The sequence below is a fragment of the Sander vitreus genome, chromosome 11 (genome assembly GCF_031162955.1).
Source record: "Sander vitreus isolate 19-12246 chromosome 11, sanVit1, whole genome shotgun sequence".
Classification (NCBI taxonomy): Eukaryota; Metazoa; Chordata; class Actinopteri; order Perciformes; family Percidae; genus Sander; species Sander vitreus.
Genome location: NC_135865.1, coordinates 19,840,034 through 19,860,365, shown reverse-complemented (window position 1 = coordinate 19,860,365; position 20,332 = coordinate 19,840,034). Strand labels below are relative to the sequence as shown.

Below are 20,332 nucleotides of genomic sequence, written 5' to 3'. Positions count from 1 at the left end.
TATTATGACCTACTTTATTCCACTGTCCTTAATTTAAAGATGACTGTTATGTAGGCTACAATTAAGTATGCCTATATGCCATTTGATTTAACATCAAGTAAATCAACCAATGTCTTCATGCTCTTTGCACTTTACTATTTGTTGTCTTAATTGATCTAAAAAGCTAGATCATTCATGTGTCAATTAGTCTAAATCAAAGCAGGCACTGATATACAAAAAAAATGCCCCTAGGTTGTAGCCTGCCGTTTCTGTCTGCATGACCTTATTTTACTCCATGATAATTTAATTCGTTCAATGAGCTGCTGACTAACGTGGAAATGCACAGAAGCCGTGACAAGTGACACAAGTGTGCTATTTTTTTTTTGGGAAGACTATACATGGTTATTATTGTCTGCGGACCACCATGATTACAGCCTGCCGTTACGCTGCTGGCTCGTTCAATCTGCACGTGCCTCTGCGTCACGGCCGTTAGTGTCTGTATGCCGGGCCGTCTGAGGACAACCCTGCTCGGAGCCAGACAGTACAAATACCGGGAAAAAAATCCTAGACTGGGCGGTTGATCGACTGTCTACCGCAGGAAAGCAGGAGGTGTGCGCGCCCTGTGAACATAACATCAAACTACATCAAAAAGCTTCACACCAACGGCTCTCTTGGTCGTGTCGAGCCCATTGAGTAAATCGGGTCGGAAGTATCAGAGTGGGTGGTTTAAAACTGTACAAAGCTTCCAAGAGCTATTTTATATAGTCAGTTCAGGTGACATGCACTCAGTTGCCCGCATAGTGGCAGCATTACAACACAACTTGGGGCTAACCGGGATGAGCTTATACAAGTGAACCGGAAATTCGGCGTAGTTTGTTTTTGAAAATAAAATATAGGTGTTTTTGCTAGTCAAAATATAAGTACCATTTCTGAACTTAACTAGCCAAAGGGGAATGGTCCGACCAAAATATATGTACACAAATATGCACAATGTATGTTTTTAACAATTAGAGTTCAGCCTATGATGATGTCTTAACTTGTATTATGTAGAAACATATTTATATACATTTATATTCAGATATGGATTTTTTACAAAAGTGTGGACATTTATTTAGCTGTCTAGACATCAACACCTTTTTGGTTATCCAAGCTTTGTGCCAGTTGACTTCAATAGGAGTAGAAGAAAGCTATGTCTGATAACCTAGTAACATAAGTACACATTTACTATGGCAAATGCCTACTGCCTGCAGGACACCACTGTATGTGTGTGATAACACATCAATGTTATGTTGTTTTGCTCTTTAACCCAACATTTTATGAGACAACAACACAACACACTCACACACTTATACAAAATGTTAAATTATCATCGTATGTTTTATTTTGAAATCTTCTCCGGAACTACTATGTTTCGCCTTCTTCGCTTGACGCTCACTGAGAAAAAAGGAAAGCAAAGGGATCAGGCGGTAGAAATGGAGAGCAAAAGGACTGGGAGGGAGAGCGAAAATGTTGAAGAGACATGGCGTGGCAGCAAGACAAAATAAGGGGATATCTGTCCACCAAAAGGTGTTCTCTGAATAACAAAGTCAAGGTTGAGGAGTCGAGCTAACGTTAACTGTCTGGAGGATTTTGATTTCGCTTTGCTTTGGTCTTACCTCGTAATCAGTGCGCACTCAACGTTTGTGTTGGTCTGTATCTGCAGAGAGAAGTCTGTGGCGAACAACCCAGTCTGACAGAATAAAAGGTAAAAGCGAGTGACTTCTGTTACAATCACTCAGGACTGTTGTTTGTTTACAGATAAACACCGTACTGAAGTTACAAAGTCATATAACGTTACTGTGTCTTTTGTTTGCGAGCTAATTTTGGCAGCATTGTTAGCGAGTGCAGTCAACACACTTATACCCGTATTTTTGCTTGCTTGAATTGACATTATATTACAGTCGTGCCGTGGCGCAGCGACATGCACGATTAATTAGCAAAGCAGAGTGGCTAGGCTACGTGACAAAGTGCCACATGGGGCTCTGTAACCTACCTGTCAATTGCAGAAGACCTGCCCGACGACGCTGAAGTTGGCTTCCGATTCGACAGTTCAGCGCTGTGAAGAAGATAGGTCTGGCAATGCGAGAAACATAGCTAACGTTAACTTACAATGCTGAGCGACTGATCCTCCGTTTTTACCACCTTTTACTGTTGTGAAAGAGTGTTTGACATTTTAGGTAAAGCATTAAAGCTGTCTGCAACCCAAATTGAGATTTGGGAAAGGTTTATTCTATTTGTGAAAATTTAATAAAGGGATATTTCATTGATTTCTTCACATGTAGATCAACCACTATACCTAAACTTGTCAAATCGGGACTACATTATCCCAGAGAGGCTACAGATTCTTAAAAACACAGTAAAGTCTCGTGAAGACCTGCCCGGGCATGCCTTTGGACACAAAGCTGAGCATAAAACCAATATAACATTTATGCTAAATAAACATTACACCACAATAATACATTCACAACACAACTGCCATAAATGTCAGTTGTTACCAGTGTCACTGTTTGTCTGCACCTGAGAAGGCTTTGTAAACTAGCAAGAAAACATCACTCAGTAATTGTTCACTTCTCAAAAGTTTATTTGCCTTATTAGTAAGTTGGTAATTAAAATGACACACCTTTATCTGATTAGTGTTGACATCCAGCATCATTTTAGGATGTATGGAAAGCTATTTGTGTGCATCATAAATACAGTAGTCAGTGTCTCCTCTAAATAGTTTTATAAATAACCTAAGCAGTTAACTAAGCACTAAACTTTTTGCAGTCTGGTGTCCGAACTCAGCTTTGCCTTGTATGACTGAGTACTGATGAGTAACACCTCTTGTGCTGCTTTCAGGTAGCTCAGTATGAGTCGAGATGGATGGACAAAGAAGAGAGCCAATGACAGTGGTGACAATGGTTGGGCTGAAAGGGTGAGTATCTCTTTAACAATGTAAAGCAGAAATAAACCCAGTTTGAGGACATGCTCAATCTAAAAAGGAAAACAGTAGGCTATATGACTGTAGGAGAAGTGTAACCTTAAGGTAGGTAGATAGGCAGCTGAATGGGCAGTTAAGAGTACTGTGTTAAGAGTAAAAAATGCAGTGGGAGAAAATGTATTACACGGTTTATGCATAGTGAGCTTCACAATATTACTGGAAGTGAACAATCCTGTTCTTTACCCAATGCAATTTCATTATGACAGCTAAGAGCCTGAAGCAGATCGCTAGTCACTGTTTAATTAGGTAAAGGCTAGACTGCCGGGCAAAGCTTTAACACAACTGTGAGAGCTACATATAGCATAACAACAGTAATATCTCCATAGGAAGACAATGTCTCTGTAACTGTGTGTGCCCCTATTTAAATGTCATACACACTGATAGTCTATGTACCACCCATAAAAGAAAATGAGCATGGTGTGCAAGCATGTTAGATAACAAAGCAGCATTTAAAAAAAATATATATATATATATATGAGATATGATAGTCGATATATATATATATATATATGACTATCATTTGTAGTCACTGTTCCATTATCTTCATTGTGACTATTATTGCCACTGTTCATCACACCCCCAACCGGCACCGTCAGACACCGCCTACCAAGAGCCTGGGTCTGCCGAGGAATTACTACAATTGTTGGGGCTTTGTAAACTATAGAGTGTGGTCTAGACCTACTCTATCTGTAAAGTGTCTCGAGATAACTCTTGTTATGAGTTGATACTATAAATAAAATTGAATTGAACATATTGCAGAGTTTATTCTTTATACATAAACTTAAAAAAGTTTTAAAGTGCTTGGTGACGGAAGTAGATATACTGTACCTTATTGTAAGAGAAGGAATTGTAATATTCATACCAGCATATCAAGACGGTAGTTCTGTCTGACTGCTCTCCTTTGTGTTTATAGGGAGGCTATATGGCTGCAAAAGTTTCTAAGCTGGAGGAGCAGTTTAAAGTCGATGCCCCCAGAGAGAAACAAAAGGATGGTTCATGCTCCAATATTTTTAGCAGTGTGGCCATCTATGTCAATGGATACACAGGTAACACTGCGCCACAGTACTAATGTAAAAAAAATAAAAATGAAAACGTTCTTTTACTTCCTTTCAGGTCATGGTTTTATGTGATAACTATCTATTTTTCTTTTGTGATGATGTCTGCAGATCTATAAGTAGGACTTTTGTCTGATTATTATGAATTTTTTTTGTGTCTTTTTGGTTTACTGTTTTATTGGTTGCCTCTTTGTGAGCAGAGCCAAGTGCAGATGAGCTACGCAGACTAATGATGCTGCATGGTGGCCAGTTCCACATGTACTACTCTCGCTCCAAGACCACCCACATCATCGCCAATAACTTGCCCAACAGCAAAATTCAGGAGCTCAAAGGGGAAAAGATCATGAGGCCAGAGTGGATCACCGACAGGTGTGTTCAGTGGAAATTGTCTTGCTCATTTAATATCATATTGTTAAATATTAGCTGAAAAAACTAAACACTAACTTGTGTTAACTTTGTCATTTGTTTGAAACAGTATCAAGGCTGGGCGTCTCCTGCCTTACTTCCAGTACCAGCTGTACACTAAACAGAAAGGCCCACTCTTCCCTGGCACGACTCTGCGCCAGACGTCAGAGATAGCAGGACCCAGCCATGGGCTGCTTCAGCCAAGCGTCCATCAAAAGCTTCATCTGCCACAGGGCAGCATTCAGCACTCTGTACTCAACCATGAGCAGTCCACGTCCAACTCTATCCCTAACCCCAGCCACAGTGGACTTTACCAAGGCAACATCCAACCTCAGTCCATCCAGCAAAGTTCTTCAGTTTGCTTCAGTAACCAACAAACAAGTCACTTAGCATCCACTTACCTCAATACAGATCCCAGACACAGAAGCCCTTTGCACACCCACCTGCTGTCTAACCCAAGCCCCACAAAGCACCCACACAAGCCCCAACAGTCTACTGTTCAAACAGCTCATTCTAATCTCCAGCATCAAAGAGCTAGCCAACCACAACCTCAGAACAACTCTTCTTGCAACAGTGCCCGGAGTGGCTGCAAGGAAGTGGAATTAAAAATGTGAGTATGCATTATTATTTTTTTAACTTAAATGTGAGATTACAAAGTTTTGCACACACAATTGGAACATCTTGTTACATTAATATTGATTAAGACATCTCTTCTTCAACTTTTGATCTCACAGAAACAGATTATTACAGACCTCAATGGACGTGATGAGCCATGCAAAAATGAATGAAATACAAGATTGTGGCAAAGGAGATCCTCTCCCGCAGGTGGTGAAGGAAGCACATCTGACAAATGGACACACTCACCTTGTTAATGGTGCCTTAAAGCAAGAGGACCTGTCTCCTGTTACAGATGAACACTCTGTTGACAATGAACGGCCTCCATGCAGAGTCAAGAGTTCAGATGATAAACCTCAGAGTCCTCCAGTACAGTTTCAGAGCAAACCTGACCCTTATGAGTTTCCCCATAGTCCTCCAAAACAATCTGACCAGTCTCCTGTCTTTCTAAAGCAATCCAATTCACATGGAGCCAATGAGCAGAGACCTAAACCTCCACCACCCACCTACCAGGAGGCTACAAAAGCCACTGAAAGCTACCTACTCCCAAAACAGCTCCAGCAATCCCGTCAAGTTGATTCGAATCCGGAAAAGACTCCGTCACCTGCATCTCGCTCTCTTTCACATACTCCAATTCGACTGAACGGAAGTCACCACAATGCCTTTTCGTCTGACCCTGCCTCACTTAACACAACCAACGTAACAGCCAAACCGGATCCTCCCACTGAAAAGGCTTTATCACCATCTAAGTCGTCAGCTCAGCTGCTGGCACAGACAGGCGGTTTGATCTCTGAGTACTACTCTCACTCACGTTTACACCAGATCTCCACATGGAGGTCCAGCTTTTCTGAGTATGTCAATGAACTGCACGGGAAGCGAAAAGCAGTGGGAGGGGCCTCCTTTCCTGGGAAAGACCGACTGAGGAAATCTGTGGCCCAGCACTCGACAGACAGTCGAGGTAGGAAAGGAAGGATCACTGTTGCTTTTCCCTGTTTTTGCTGTTAAAGAAGGGTAAATTTAGGTGACTACACAGTCCGAGACGCATACCTCATAACTCCAACTTTTCCTATTCAAATTCAGACAGAGACATTAGTGATATTCATTCTCGCAATGTGTCCTGTTGCCCTCGACTGTAAAGTGTCAATAAATGCTAAAAACATATAAAAAAAAGAAAAAGGTGTCTCGTGAATAAGCAAACCAGCCCCATAAGGCCTAGGAGTACATGTTCTATTTCTAAAAGGGAACAAAATGTTCTCTCTGGGATCTCATCTGTGTCCCTGCTAATTTACGATGTACTGATGTCGCATGTGTGGCCCGTTTTAAACTGGATTTAGATGCTCATGTTCATTTGTGATGTGGAAAACTTTCTCTGACGATCTTGTATGTATTTATTTGTGTGGTCAGGAACGTCAGCACCCACAAGTGTTAAATCTTGTATTCTTCATGTGGACATGGACTGTTTCTTTGTGTCTGTGGGGATCCGACATCGACCAGACCTTAGAGGTAAGGCGCCTTTTTTCTGTTTAAATTGTGTGCTGCCAGTGGAACGTGTTGAAGATATGCACAAGCACGTGCTGCATAGAATAGTCTCATCCATCCAGTCTGTGCTCCTGGTTGAGTTCGTGGTTGTCTTGCAGGGAAGCCTATAGCTGTGACCAGTAACCGTGGACAGGGCAGAGTGCCCCTGAGGCCCGGGGCCCACCCTCAGCTGGAGCAGCAGTACTACCAGAGGAAACATACTCATCCTCAACCTGGTGAGATCGTCATACTCAACCTGTTTGTCGTGGAGCGTGCTGACCTTGATTTTCATAGGCCCGGCTCAGTGTGTTTCCTGTATTTTCCTGTACATGTCTTACTTTAACATGCCTGCCTAAGTGTACCCTTCTTCCTTCTTCCTGTGTTCCTTCTGCCTCTCAGAGAGGGCAGATGAGGATCTATACAGAAGTCCTTCACAAGAGAGTCCTGACTCACATGCTAACGGAGTGGACCAGGCTGCTGCCACTCTCTCAATGGCAGAGATTGCATCCTGCAGTTATGAGGCTAGGTAAGATTTAATCACACACTTGTGGGCTTTTCATTTATATTAAACGGCACAAATGTCTGTATTTTGTACTAACCGGAATCAATTTTCTCTCACAGGCAGGCTGGTGTGAGAAACGGGATGTTTTTTGGCAAAGCAAAACAGCTGTGTCCCTCGCTGCAGTCTGTCCCATATGATTTTGAGGCCTATAAAGAGGTGGCTCTCACCATGTATGAGACTCTGGCAGGGTAAGAAGAACTTCCTCGTCAATTTTTAAATCACTTCCCTCTTGTTTACATTAAAAATGACCTAAAGCACACCTTCTCATTTATTTATTTATTTATTTATTTATTTATTGCAGTTACACCCATGACATTGAGGCTCTGAGCTGTGACGAAGTGTTGATCGACGGTTCTGCTCTGCTAACTGAGTTGGGCAGCAACCCAGAAGATCTGGCTAGTGCAATCAGAGCAGACATCAAGGAGAAAACCGGATGCTGTGCTTCAGTGGGCATGGGTGAGTTTGTCTTATACTGTAAAATACATCAAGACTGCGTTCCTGTTTAACAAACTCAGACTGACTCATCTGTTCAGGGTCCAACATCCTGTTGGCTCGGTTGGCGACCCGTAAGGCCAAGCCAGATGGCCAATACTTCTTAAAGTCTGAAGAAGTGGATGATTTTATCAGGGACCTGCCAGTGACCAGCTTACCAGGTAGATACAGCACCACCTGCTAGTCACGGCTGTCAGCATACAGTCTTTCCTGTGGTAAATATTTGATCAATTTCTCATTTCTTTTTTCTAGGTGTTGGGCCTGTTATGGGCAGAAAACTGGCTGCTATGGGTGTGAGGTCATGTGGGGACCTCCAACAGGTGTCTCTGTCTCAGCTGCAAAAGAAGTTTGGACCCCGGACCGGACAGACCCTGTTCCGCTTCTGCAGGGGGCTAGATGACCGACCTGTCCGCTACGAGAAGGAAAGGAAGTCCGTCTCAGCTGAGATGAACTACAACATTCGCTTTACTACGGTTACTACTACTTTCTTTCTCCTGTTCCATCTCTTCTTTCTTATCTTCCCTGCATTTCCCATCTATCTCTCAAACCCTCTTGTCCCCCTACCTCTGTGATCAGGTTGATGAGGCAGAGTCTTTCATGACTAACTTGTCCATGGAGGTGCAAAAACGTTTACAAGAAGCAGGGCTGCGGGGACGCAGAGTTACCCTTAAGGTCATGGTTCGCAAGGTTGGAGCGCCACTCGAATCGGCTAAATACGGCGGTCATGGCATATGTGATAACTTAGCCAGGTAGGAAAGAAACTATCACCTGTGTATGTTACGGGTTGATTGATAATATCCTCTATGCATTGCTTATCCATATTATTGTCTGTCTCCTTTTTTGTCAGGACTGTGATGCTCGCTCAATCCACTGACAGTGGTCAGCTGATAGCCGCCGCAGTCATCAAGCTGTTCCACGCCATGAAGTTGCAGGTTCAGGACATGAGAGGAGTCGGCATCCAGGTTCAGCTTCTTGACGGACATCACTCTGTCCCCCAGGACTCTTCGGGCTCTGGGACACGCTCCATCAAAGAAATGTTGCTAGGCCAGGGAAGTGCGAGATCCAGTCACAGAGGTTTGTGTAAAGTCTTTGTGTTTCAGTTTATACGGTATATTTGTTGTTGTTTGTGAAATCAACTGAGTTCAGCATCAATGTTACAGATGCTGCTGACAACAACACACATCAGGAAAAGACTTCCTCAACCACAGGCCCATCATCTCGCTCCTCTCCAGGTCCTCTGTCCTCTCCCGAGCCGGTCCCAGGGACGAGCAGAGACCAGCAGGCATGCAGACAAACTCCAAAACATTCTCGAGCCCGTCTCAACTTTAGTATTGAGGTTCCGTCCCCTTCACAGGTAAGGACTGGAAGGGCACGTCTAATAGATTAAACAAGAGCTGAACAGTTGAATGTTTTCAACAACTTGGGTTTCTTTACGATATCCAAGGTGGATCATTCTGTGTTGGCGGCGTTGCCTGCAGATCTGAGAGAACAAGTGGAGCAGTCATGGACTAATCGGGATGGGAGAGCAAGTAACCGTCGGTCACCCAGTCCACGGCCCTCTGCTCCTCTTCCACAGCCTCCATCTCTAAAGGCTCGTCCTACTTCCCCTCTTCGTCCTCCTGTCTCTGGTCCTGCACTCTACACTCCACCCGTTGGCACATTGCTTCTACAGATTCCAAACCAGCCAGACAGTCCGGGAATTGTACTGGAACTACCAAACTTCTCACAGGTAGGGATGCAAATGTTTGAGATTTTGCCTTTTGTAGGTAATCCATAAATCTGTCAAAAGCCCAAGTTGTCACAGAGAAATGTGAACGCTTATTACGGTCGGTGTATGTTAAAAATATCAAATTTTTACACCTTAAGAGGCACCTTTTATTCGAAGTGCAAAAGCTTTTCTCCAAATGAGCATATTAGTCCCCAATTATATAAAGCTGATTTTATTGTTTGTCACTACAGTAGACGATTTTATTTAGTCTCTCGGCTTTCTGACTGCAGGTTGATCCGGACGTATTTGCTGCCCTTCCCAAAGAGCTCCAGGACGAACTGAAGTCTGCCTACAACCGCGTAATAAATGTCCAGCCCCAGGCAAAAATATGTAAGTCCCCAGGTTAATTTGTTAAGAATTAGTTTTGCTTGCTTTTTTTTTCCTCTACTATTATCAGCTTGCATATTTTCTTTTTCTTTTGTTTTTCCTCTTGGTTTCTCAGCAGTGGAGCAGAAGAATCCACTGTTGCAGCTAAAACAGTCAGGAGTTGGCATTGGTCGGGTGAAGCGGCGCTACAAGAGAAAGAATGCCGCGAGCCCTGTTAAAAAAGGTCCTTCCCCTCTAAAGAGGCGTCACACAACTAACAGTCCAGCCAAAACCCTACCACCTCCAATAAAATCACGGGAAACAATAAACATATTAAAGGTGAGCCAAAGAACAGTTCTATATATGTTGATAGTGGCAGCATGTGAAGATATACACTTTTTTGGCAGTTTGTACTCTATGTAATCTTTCCAGCTCACACCTGTTTTCCCTTCCCAGACTGAAAATTGTCCCTCCACATCCACCTCAAAACCAGACATCCCAGAGTCTCTGTCCAAATTCATTCCTCGCCCTTCTCCAGTGTTGGCTGGAGCCTATGACCTGACGGACATTAAAACCCTCCTACGGGAATGGGTCACCACCATAACAGGTAGACGGTGAAGAACCGCTCTCTCATAGTGCCTACTCACGCAGTTACTTATGTTTTTATGTAATCCATTTAATCACTTTTTACTTTTTGTTAGAACCCATGGAGGAGGACATCCTGCAGGTGGTAAAATACTGCACTGATCTGATTGAGGATAAAGACCTGGAGAAGTTGGATTTGATTATAAAATATATGAAAAGGTAAGAACTGTACAGTTTAGCCACCTCCATTCCTCTACCTCACGCTCTTTCTTTTGTATTTTTATTTATTCCTTGTGTTGCCTTTTGATCTTTTCTCTGCAGGCTCATGCAGCAGTCGGTAGAGTCTGTTTGGAGTATGGCTTTCGACTTCATCCTAGACAACGTGCAGGTGGTTGTGCAGCAGGCTTATGGTAGCACCCTGAAAGTAGTATGAAGAAGGAGGGGGTACTATTTTCTCTGTGTGTTACCATTACACCAAGACTTTTTGTTTTGCTACTTTCACAAGGTCATCTGCAATACGAATTATGACGTCTAAATTATGATGTTCGTCCTTCTCAACTTAATGTTCTCTGTGGCCTCCTGAGAGTGAGACACAAATTAATGAACACACACACACACACAAAGTGAAACTGAGACAAACTGAAAGGCAGGAAATGTACTTAGAATCTACTCACCAAAACTCAGAACAGTGATAAGCATAGCCACTTTTTGCAATTTCATCATTTTTTCATATAGAGTTCTTTTCTAAATAACAAGTGACGAGTGACATTTTATATAAATAAAAACATTTTGCAGGCAGTGCTTAACTATTTCTTATACAAGCCAAGCCAGCCAATAAGATTTTTAATTTCCTCCTGATGTTTTTTCATCTGAAATAGCAGTTGACGTCTCCCTAGGTTTAAAATACACAGGCACATGTTGAGTTACTTTTTCCATGTATGCAGTTAAATCAGTCTCGGTTTAAAATGACTGTGGTAAACACATCCATAATGTTTAAATGCAAAGCACCTTTTAGAGATTTTAGAATCAGTTAGTCTTGTAGCACTCCTCAGACATCAGACTTATGATAATACCAGAAATGGTAGGATTAAAATGTCTTGTTTTTCATCAGTGTTTCTTTGGTGCTCCATGCCACTTGTACTGACATGTGAACTTATCTACTGCTGTGTCACAAAAAAAAAATAAATATATATATATATAGTCTGCTGCATAAAGTGGTATCTTTTTTTCTTGTCTCTCGCAAAGACAAGTGCCAAGCCTTGTTATTATAGTATAATGTAAATAATGTTTTCAAAGACCCTTGTTAAAAGTTTTAAGAGAAAATATGTATGTGGAGGGTTTACCTCTTGTATTGTTTACATGTAGTGAATTCTTAGTAACTGTCTTTAAATTGTAAAATCTTCTCACTCTTTAATTGTTTGTAAGTGTTCCAACATGGAAATCAGAAGCTGGCCAAAGCACTTCATGTGAGGTTAACTGTTGATTCTCAGTAGCACTCTGCCTTGGGAGGATGTTGACAGGGGTTATGGCAATCAATAAGTAGCCTATGCAGTTCTTTTTTTTCACTAGCAAGTGAGATGTTCCTTCAAGATAATGTAACGTTTCATACAGCCTTTGTATCTGGAGTACATTTTTTCTAGTGTGTTTGCAACCTAATTACCAGTTCCACAAATCTGAATATTGAAATAATGCTGGATTTGCAAAGGAACAGGTGACCTGATTTTTATTTAAAGTATGTACTTGTGTACTTCATACATTGGAGACATTTGTATGGCTTGTGGCTACATCATTGTATTGTGAACTCAACTTTTATGATTGATGATTAGAAGTACTCGGCACATGCAGCTGGCTGGCTGGCTTGTGATCTCACCGTGCGTGTGCGCGTGTGCATGCACGCGTAGTTTGTTTAAAGCAGTATCCCCTATATGCAAAACAAATCAATCTGTCACTTTTTTCAACTTGTTGAAATGAATGTAATTCAGAATGTGCAAGTCTCCAATCACTTTCAAGATGTTTGCTTCTTTTCACCTTTCATATCTTTCCAGAAGGGAATGGCCAGAAGTTAAAATTGGCCAGTCTTGTCTTCTCTAAACTGGCTTGTGCCTGAAGACCTGAAGCTGTGAACTTAGTTGTAAGTTTTCTAAATCTTGGTAATAAACTGTAAACTCTGTATTAATTGATTTGTCTTTGTCATTGTTTAAGGTTACAACCTGAATTGTAGAAGGGTTTCCAATCAAGATCATGTTGGTTCTGAAAGTAAGGGGGGAAATGGCTATTTTCTTCTACTGGTATATTCTACTGGTATATTACAAACTACAAAATATTCTTGAAAGATCAAGGTTGTCAATCTTCATCTACACTGTGTCCCTGATCTGACAGTGAGGAGCAGATAAATACATTAATATTCCATACCTCAATACTTAAAACTTAATCAACATAACGTTTTTTTTTCCCACTGTTATTGTGTTTGCAGGGGATTTGCAGGCATGAAATCCACTAATGTGCAATATGCTAAAGTCTTGCATGTTTGTGCCAATAAACAATGTGGGGAATCCCAGTAAAACCAGCCACAGTCATTTTCTTATCAACATTTTTTTGCATGGCTTGCAAGTTTGTTTTGTAATATTTGATTAATTTTGTTTTGGATTAAAAAAAAACATTTATTAAACACAAACAAAACTATATCAATAATATAATAATGACAATAAATTACATTGTGCAGGTTTTACATAAAAATAATTAACAAAATGTTAAAGCTGTAGTCTGGATTTTCATTTAAATAAATCTGTTAAGACACTACCGTGGAAGGAGGTAACACAATGGCGATTGAGCCTATGGACAACTGATAAAAGTATTGCAAAGTTTTTATAATATATATAATAAAAATAAATATATATATATATATATTTTATCACCATCTGGTACGCTCCTGCCTCTGCTAAGGACAGGGGCAGAGTGCAGCGCATCATCCAACCATCCAACCATTGCATATATTATATATTCTTTGCAAATTTTGCACTCAACCCTTTCATCCTTTTTTTCTTATGCAACAGTTACTTTGTATGTATATATTTGTTTTTCTTTATTTATTGTTTATTTCATATTAATGTTTAATATGTTTGTTTGTTTATGTATGCACCTTTCACCAAGGCATATTCCACATAAGTGTAGGCTACTTATTGTGGGAATAAAACCTTTTCTGATTCTGATATACAGTATTTGCAGTATTACGAACTGGGTGTCTGGCATTACATCTCCTAGAAGAAATGCTTTCTCTATTGTATGCACACAATTCTAAAAACTTAAAGTTCATGTATCAACAACACTCCAGACCATATATATATATCTATATATATATATATATAGATATAGATATATATATATATATAGATATAGATATAAATATGACATATTATTTTATATATATATATATACTAATTTTTTTCCTCATACAAATGACACATGTAGGCTACGTCTGTTTGTGTGGAAAGCCCGCTTTTATTAAGCAACTGGCAGTGGTGCAACTACCCAGTGTCAGAGGGGTATGCAGCAGCAATTTTGGCGCCCCCCCCCAAAAAAAAGTGCCGGACATCATGTATGGGCTTTAAATTATAAAGGTTCATTTTAAAGTATATCAGCGACGTTAACGGTTGCCCTTGGCAACCAAATTGTGACAATTGGAAACCTAATCATCACCCCTGGTTGGTCTTCTCCACTAAGACATAATGTAATACATTTTTCATTAGTTTTTCCATATCAATAATATTAAGAAATTAATCTGTTGTTATCAAGTGGCTCCCCCTACACTTCCACCTAATGTTAGACCTACCTGTTGTCTTTCCTGATCCACCATCCTCACATCTGAATGAAATGAACTCACTGTTAAATATAGCAGCATATAAATTCAATTCTTCTTAGTGATCGCATCAGATAAGACAACTATTATGCAGTAAGGTTGTGCTGCTGTTGAAATTACATTCACATTTTGTATTTTAAATATTTATATATTTTTTTCATATTTATTTATTTTTCTTCTTGTCATTGATTGTGCATGCGACCTTATATTTACCAGTTGTTATTTGACCTTAATAAAATTGAGATATGTCATGCATGGGATTGGTACCATAGGGTTTAACCAAAATCTAAATGTAGCTATCAGCAACATTGGTTTGCATTAAGCTAGCCGTAAACCCCACTTTAGCTGCTACTGTTAGCAAACACTAGCTAGTCTGAGAACAGTCTGTTAACATGAATATTTGCAAGCCTCCAAGTTTGGCAAATCTATGCATGATTCAGTGATAAACCAGAGTTATAGCATTAGTTATGTTTTCCAGATTCTTGTCATTTATTGTACATGCTACCTTATATTTATCAGTTTTCAGCTCAGCAACCTTGGTTTTGCATATTGTAAGCTAGCTGTAAACCCCACTTTATCTGCTAGTGTTAGCAAACACTAGTCTGTTAACATGAATATTTGCAAGCCTCCCAAGTTTGGTAGCAAATCTATGCATGATTCCATGGTAAACCCCCATTTGGCTGCTACATTCCCAGTGTTAGCAAACGCTAATCCTACCTGTTGCCTCTCACCATCCACTTATTTAACTGCTGTCGCATCCCTTGACATGTTATCTCCTTTTCCCTCTTTCTTTTTCTATTTTTAGCCCCAACAGCTGTTTTGCTTTGCTCTTTTTCCATAGACGGCAACTTACTACTCGTACCTCGTACCTGCTCACTCAGCGCTCACAGCGCCCACCCGACCTGAACCCGAACATCATTTCTAAATATTTGTCCGAACCCGGCCTGGGTCCCGTCGGGCTCGGGTATCCATCCTCTAATATACATTTATTATATACATATTTCTATGCTCCAGACTGCTAAACTCTCAGCACAATTCTATTGATTTCACTCAAATAAGAATTTTAAATCATAAAATAGGCATAAAGGTGTTTGAGATTTGAGCGCTAAATAAATAAATAAAATCAGCAAAGCCTTAAAGCATTTTTTGCTTTTAAATATAGAGCTTTTCAAATAAAATGCAAATATTTAGCTTTATTAAAACATGCATCACAAGCATGGTCACAAGTTTAAAAAAAAAAACTTAATAATAACTTATTTTATGAATTGCCCGGATGTAGTTTAACGTCAAACGTACCTACTGTGACGTAACATCCGCAGTATGCGCAGCAACCGTTTGCATATCGCGCACAAACAAAAGTGTCGGTGAGTTCAATCAGGTAACGTTAACCCAGTCATTTAACGGTAGCTAGTGTGGTTATGCATTAGCATGTTTTAATTTAAAACCACACATTAATGACGTTTATTACCATCTCAAACACTTGTCAAGTATTGTTCCATGTCCATACGAGTGTTAGGTGTTAACGTTAACATAGATATATGAAATTCGCAGGGCTAATGCTAGCTAGCTTAGCAGGCTAACATAACGTTATTATGGTCTGATTGTTCTTAGGATTACTGGCAGGAGTTAGCACCTAGTTTCATTTTTCGATTGATTGGCGTGTAATAATTAGCTGCACGTGAAGCGAAAGAGGAAATGTCGAACATATAAGAAGACCATAACCAAGTAACGTTAGGTTACGTTAACGCAGCTAGCTAACAATCCATTAGGTATGGCTAACAACCGGCGAACTGAAAATAAGGTGTGCCCAGTTGTCACCAAGGCTTTGTCTCTAGCGTTACCTAAAAGACGCAGTTCAGTCAGACCGCTTTCGGCGTATCGTCTTTCACAATGACTGGACAGTAACATTAGCTACGTACATACGTGGTTATGGTAGTAAGTTGCTGCGTTGCTCATGTTAGGTTTACAGATGCCAGTTGCTTAAATAACGTTACACCTAGCTAAATCTATTGTAGTACTACAGCCCTGCCGTACACCTTAACGGTACCTTCATGATGGTTCTAATGTTCAGTTTTGATAATCCCAACATGTTTAATCACTGAGGATACACTCAATATTAGAAACATGCCTCCGTGTGGCGCAGTACCATTTAACCATTAGCACAAACTACAGCCCCCAAAACGACTATGGAATTGAATCAACACTAAACTTAGCATTAGACTGCATTAAGCTGAGTCAGACAGTGTACATTGCACAACTGTGTATTTTCATAGTAGAAAAAATGTTTAAAGTTTATCTCTGATGTAGCCTAATTGTTATCATTGCAGCATGATCATGCAATTATGGCCGGGAGAAATCTCAACTGGTGTCTTTATTGTGTATTATCTGCTGTCATGTCTTAGTTTACATTATACGTTCTTTTGCCCCAGATTCAAAGCGTTTAACTGAGCAGGCAACCATGGCCAACCAATCAATTGACATCATAACAAAGGTCTTGGAGCATTCAGCCAAGCTGGTTGAGGAGAAGGTGGATGCACAGTTGAGCAAACTGAATGAAATGGATGAAGATGATTTGGAAAGACTGAAGGAGAAGCGATTAGAGGCGCTTAAAAAAGCCCAGAAACAGAAGCAGGTATGTGGGATGTCTTTTAACAGTTTTATATTCAGTTTCTGAAGCGGATTAAATTAGCTGGGCCATTTAGTAAATAAACGTGTTACAGCAAGTGCAACATTTTATATCACAACACACCCACTGCAAACATTTTAACATATCCATGACACTGTTGTAAATGGTGTCTCAGAGCCTGTTATGGTGAGTAATAATAATCTATTTCTTGGAGGTGGTTTGTTATCATGTGACAGCTTGATTGTGGCCTTATTCAAAGTTGTCACAGGATTTCTGGGATATTGTGAATTTTCTTCACGGAGCCATTATATTACATGGTGGTTTTTCAGCAGTTTTATTTACAGAGCCCTTTTAGAAACCATTTGAATTAGATTAACAGCAAATCACTTTTTATTAATGATCTGTGTTGTAATGTTTTAGGAAAAGTATTTGAATTTTAAGGACCATGTTGGGAACCCTGTGGTGATTTATTTATTTATTTTTTTTAATTAAAGACTAAGTCTTGCTTTGGAGTTTCTATACAAGTGGAGTACAAGTAATCCTTCATGGGGAAAATGGTTTTGACACACATCCCAAATTAGCCAACAAAAAATGTTTAATGATGCTCACATGTAAAAGCCAGTTTTTCTATTTTTTGAGCTTTGTTCTGCTACTCACCCTAGTTCTGTTTTTAAGGAGTGGTTGTCTAAAGGCCATGGAGAGTACAGAGAAATCTCAAGTGAAAAGGACTTTTTCAGCGAGGTCAAAGATAGCAAGAACGTTGTCTGCCACTTCTACAAAAATTCTACGTTCAGGTAAGTCTAGGCTATAGCTAGTATTTATTTAATTCAATAAAGTGACAGAGCGACAGCTGTACGATTGCGAAATTGAATCTAGTGCTAAAAAGATTTGTCGTTCATTTATTGTCAGTCAACAGAACATTAACCTGCCAGAGGGTTTATACTGTACAGATCATAAAGCTCTTGGAGATAACGTTCACCAATCACGTTCACCAATCAGTGTCGCTAACCTCAACACATGTTGCTAATAACGTACGGCAAAGTGTTACCGGGCAGCTGCGTGCACCAGACCATGACCCCCGCAATGTGACGGTTTGGCACACATAGAACGGCTAGAGCCCTGATACTAAATGATAAATCTATTTAAAAATGGTGTAAATCTATAGTTGCAGCCCCTAATTTAGTCACTCATAATAAATGCATAAGAATATCACTTCCAGGAGTCAGCGCACTACCTTTTACTAGGGATGCACCAAATCCAGGCTTTGGATTCTTTGATTCTTTTGGAGGCTTTGTGACGGGGTTCGGTTTCTACCGAACCTTAGAATTTTCTTCCACCGAACCTTCCGCTTGAACTACACGCGCTGCGCTGGTCGACGTAATGACGCCGCCGTTGATTAGGGGAAGGTGTTTACGTAGGTGGACCATTCAATGTAGTAGGCTGTGAGAAAGTGAAAATGGAACGTTGTGAGCAGAAAAAGTGTTGTTTGGCAGTACTTTGAGTCAAAAGAAGGCGATTCAAGTCGAGCTACGTGTTCAATTTGCAATGCCGATTTGTCTCGCGGCGGCAAGGACCCTAAACAATACACAACATTGCCGCTGTTAAAACATTTGCGTATGAAACATCCGAAAGAATATAAGTTATGCATGAAGGAACCTACAGACAGCAGCCAAAATGCAGCAACTTCAGGTACAGTGCCTCTGCCAGGCTGTCAGCTGTTCTCTCGGTAAATGAGTCTCCTTACAGTGGGAGCGGAACGGCCGACTGCTGCTCGTTAGCTAACGTTAGCTTTCTAATTTCACCCACCCAACATGCCTTCATCATACACGGGTTAGCGAAAATTTGCCAAACAAAATTGTCACTCATCTGGCAATAGCGATGTGCTTTCCTACGATGTGAAAAGAGCGCTTGAATTCAACATTGTTGTTACATTTAACTATTTTAGAGGCTGTGGACGTTGTTTACTTCATTAATGTGTTTACTGTGTTAATGGACTAAGGATGGGAGTAGGATTCGGGTTTCGGATTCGGCAGAATCTTAACCAGTGGATTCTGTATTCGGCCGAACTCCAAAAATCTGGATTCGGTGCATCCCTACCTTTTTACTAGCACTCAGCTTTTAGTTCATTGTGTTACTTTATTATTGTTAAAACGATCCCATTTCCTTTGATGTTAGATCTCCTCAAGTTTTTTGTTACATTTTAGTAACTAGAGTACATTGTACATCAGGCGGCTGAACTTGTCATTCTGTCCTCTGTTCCCTACATAAAGATGTAAGATCCTTGACAAACACTTGGCCCTCTTGGCAAAGAAGCATGTTGAGACCAAATTCATCAAACTGAATGTGGAAAAGGCCCCCTTTCTGACAGAGAGGCTGCGGATCAAGGTTATTCCGACGCTGGCCTTGCTATTAGACGGAAAAACAAAGGACTATGTGGTTGGATTCTCTGACCTGGGAAACACAGACGAGTTTTCCACAGAGATGCTTGAATGGAGACTGGGCTGTGCAGATGTTATTAACTACAGGTGAGACACACAGTAGACTCCCACCTTCACCTTTTTAGGCTTCATAGCTACAGAATAGCTCACAGTAATGAGCTGATAAAAACAACATACAACCTGATTGTAACATCCTTCTTTTTGATCTCTTCTAGTGGTAACCTGATGGAGCCTCCTACAATGACACAGAGGTCAGGCACAAAGTTCACAAAGGTGGAGAAGAAAACCATCAGAGGGGGAGGTTACGACTCTGATTCTGATTCTGAAGATGACTGAAAAGCACCGACAGTCGTCTGTTTTTTTTCTCTCAGGGCTACCTCCTTTAAGGAAAATAAAGTTTAGCAGACAGCCCGCTTTCATTTTTCGGCTCCCCTTCTCTCAGTGACTTTCCCCATTCATAACAGATTTTATTTTAATATACCATATCAATTTTTTTTTTTTTTTATAAAAGCGCTTTTTGTCTTACCCTTATTTAATGAATTACATTCGAACAAAAAAAAATTAAATACATGCACTTACGGCTGTGCTCATTTGGGTAGTTCTGTTTATTTCATGTGTTTCCTTGTAACCATGCAAGTCTGATGTTTGAACAGAAACCATGATGCATGATTGCCAAGATCATCTTTTAGCATCACATTTCCTTGTAGCAAGAGTTTGACTTGATTAATGCAGACTTAATAAAAAATGTGAATAAAAAAAGGTATGCTTCTGTGATTTTGTATAGTTCTTCTATACAGTTGAGGTACTTGTGAGAGACAGATGAGAGAAGTTGATGTAGTAGCATCCTGTTTTAGTTATTATGGGTGTAAAACACTGGGGGCCCTATTTTAACGATCTGAAACGCAAGTAGCTTTGTGGGCGGATGACTCTTGCACCCGACGCAAATCTAAAATGGGTTGGTCTGAAGTAGCTACATTACTCGTAGGTGTGGTTTGGGCATAACGTGCAATAAACCAATCGGAGCGTTATCTCACATTCCCTTTAAAAGCAGGCGCGCTTGTTCCATGGCAGATTGCTATTATAATGGTGGATTTGCCATACCTTTTTT

The 20,332-nt window shown here is 40.4% G+C and overlaps 2 protein-coding genes across 4 annotated transcripts; both read left to right on the top strand.

Annotated features, from left to right (window-relative positions):
* Positions 1-1,413: 1,413 nt before the first annotated feature.
* On the top strand, positions 1,414-10,933 carry rev1 (REV1 DNA directed polymerase). 2 transcript variants are annotated; one of them, XM_078262204.1, is made up of 22 exons: positions 1,414-1,723; positions 2,857-2,932; positions 3,912-4,044; positions 4,254-4,422; positions 4,529-5,068; positions 5,193-6,031; positions 6,478-6,576; positions 6,711-6,827; positions 6,991-7,117; positions 7,213-7,341; positions 7,455-7,609; positions 7,687-7,806; positions 7,898-8,118; positions 8,222-8,394; positions 8,493-8,719; positions 8,806-8,999; positions 9,090-9,374; positions 9,644-9,743; positions 9,859-10,058; positions 10,176-10,326; positions 10,421-10,523; positions 10,626-10,933. In XM_078262204.1, exons 2-22 carry the CDS (start codon positions 2,867-2,869, stop codon positions 10,735-10,737), a joined length of 4,260 nt encoding a protein of 1,419 aa, XP_078118330.1. In that variant the 5' UTR covers positions 1,414-1,723; positions 2,857-2,866; the 3' UTR covers positions 10,738-10,933. The 2 variants fall into 2 exon arrangements, with proteins under 2 accessions (XP_078118330.1, XP_078118329.1); XM_078262203.1 differs by having other exon boundaries at positions 9,856-10,058.
* A 4,521-nt stretch (positions 10,934-15,454) lies between these two features.
* txndc9 (thioredoxin domain containing 9) lies at positions 15,455-19,814 on the top strand. Of its 2 annotated transcripts, none has more exons than XM_078262201.1 (5): positions 15,455-15,538; positions 16,590-16,792; positions 17,462-17,580; positions 19,057-19,311; positions 19,440-19,814. In XM_078262201.1, the coding sequence occupies exons 2-5, from the start codon at positions 16,619-16,621 to the stop codon at positions 19,558-19,560; spliced, it is 669 nt and encodes a 222-aa protein (XP_078118327.1). In that variant the 5' UTR covers positions 15,455-15,538; positions 16,590-16,618; the 3' UTR covers positions 19,561-19,814. The 2 variants fall into 2 exon arrangements, with proteins under 2 accessions (XP_078118327.1, XP_078118328.1); XM_078262202.1 differs by having other exon boundaries at positions 15,460-15,524.
* Positions 19,815-20,332: the final 518 nt, after the last annotated feature.

Bases quoted from the DNA above. Each gene is read 5' to 3' on its own strand.
- txndc9 (XM_078262201.1), top strand. From the start codon at position 16,619: ATGGCCAACCAATCAATTGACATCATAACAAAGGTCTTGGAGCATTCA. The intron at 16,793-17,461 runs GTATGTGGGATG...TCTGTTTTTAAG, and splicing joins AAGCCCAGAAACAGAAGCAG to GAGTGGTTGTCTAAAGGCCA. The intron at 17,581-19,056 runs GTAAGTCTAGGC...CCCTACATAAAG, and splicing joins TACAAAAATTCTACGTTCAG to ATGTAAGATCCTTGACAAAC.
- rev1 (XM_078262203.1), top strand. From the start codon at position 2,867: ATGAGTCGAGATGGATGGACAAAGAAGAGAGCCAATGACAGTGGTGAC. The intron at 2,933-3,911 runs GTGAGTATCTCT...TTGTGTTTATAG, and splicing joins ACAATGGTTGGGCTGAAAGG to GGAGGCTATATGGCTGCAAA. The intron at 6,577-6,710 runs GTAAGGCGCCTT...GTTGTCTTGCAG, and splicing joins ACATCGACCAGACCTTAGAG to GGAAGCCTATAGCTGTGACC.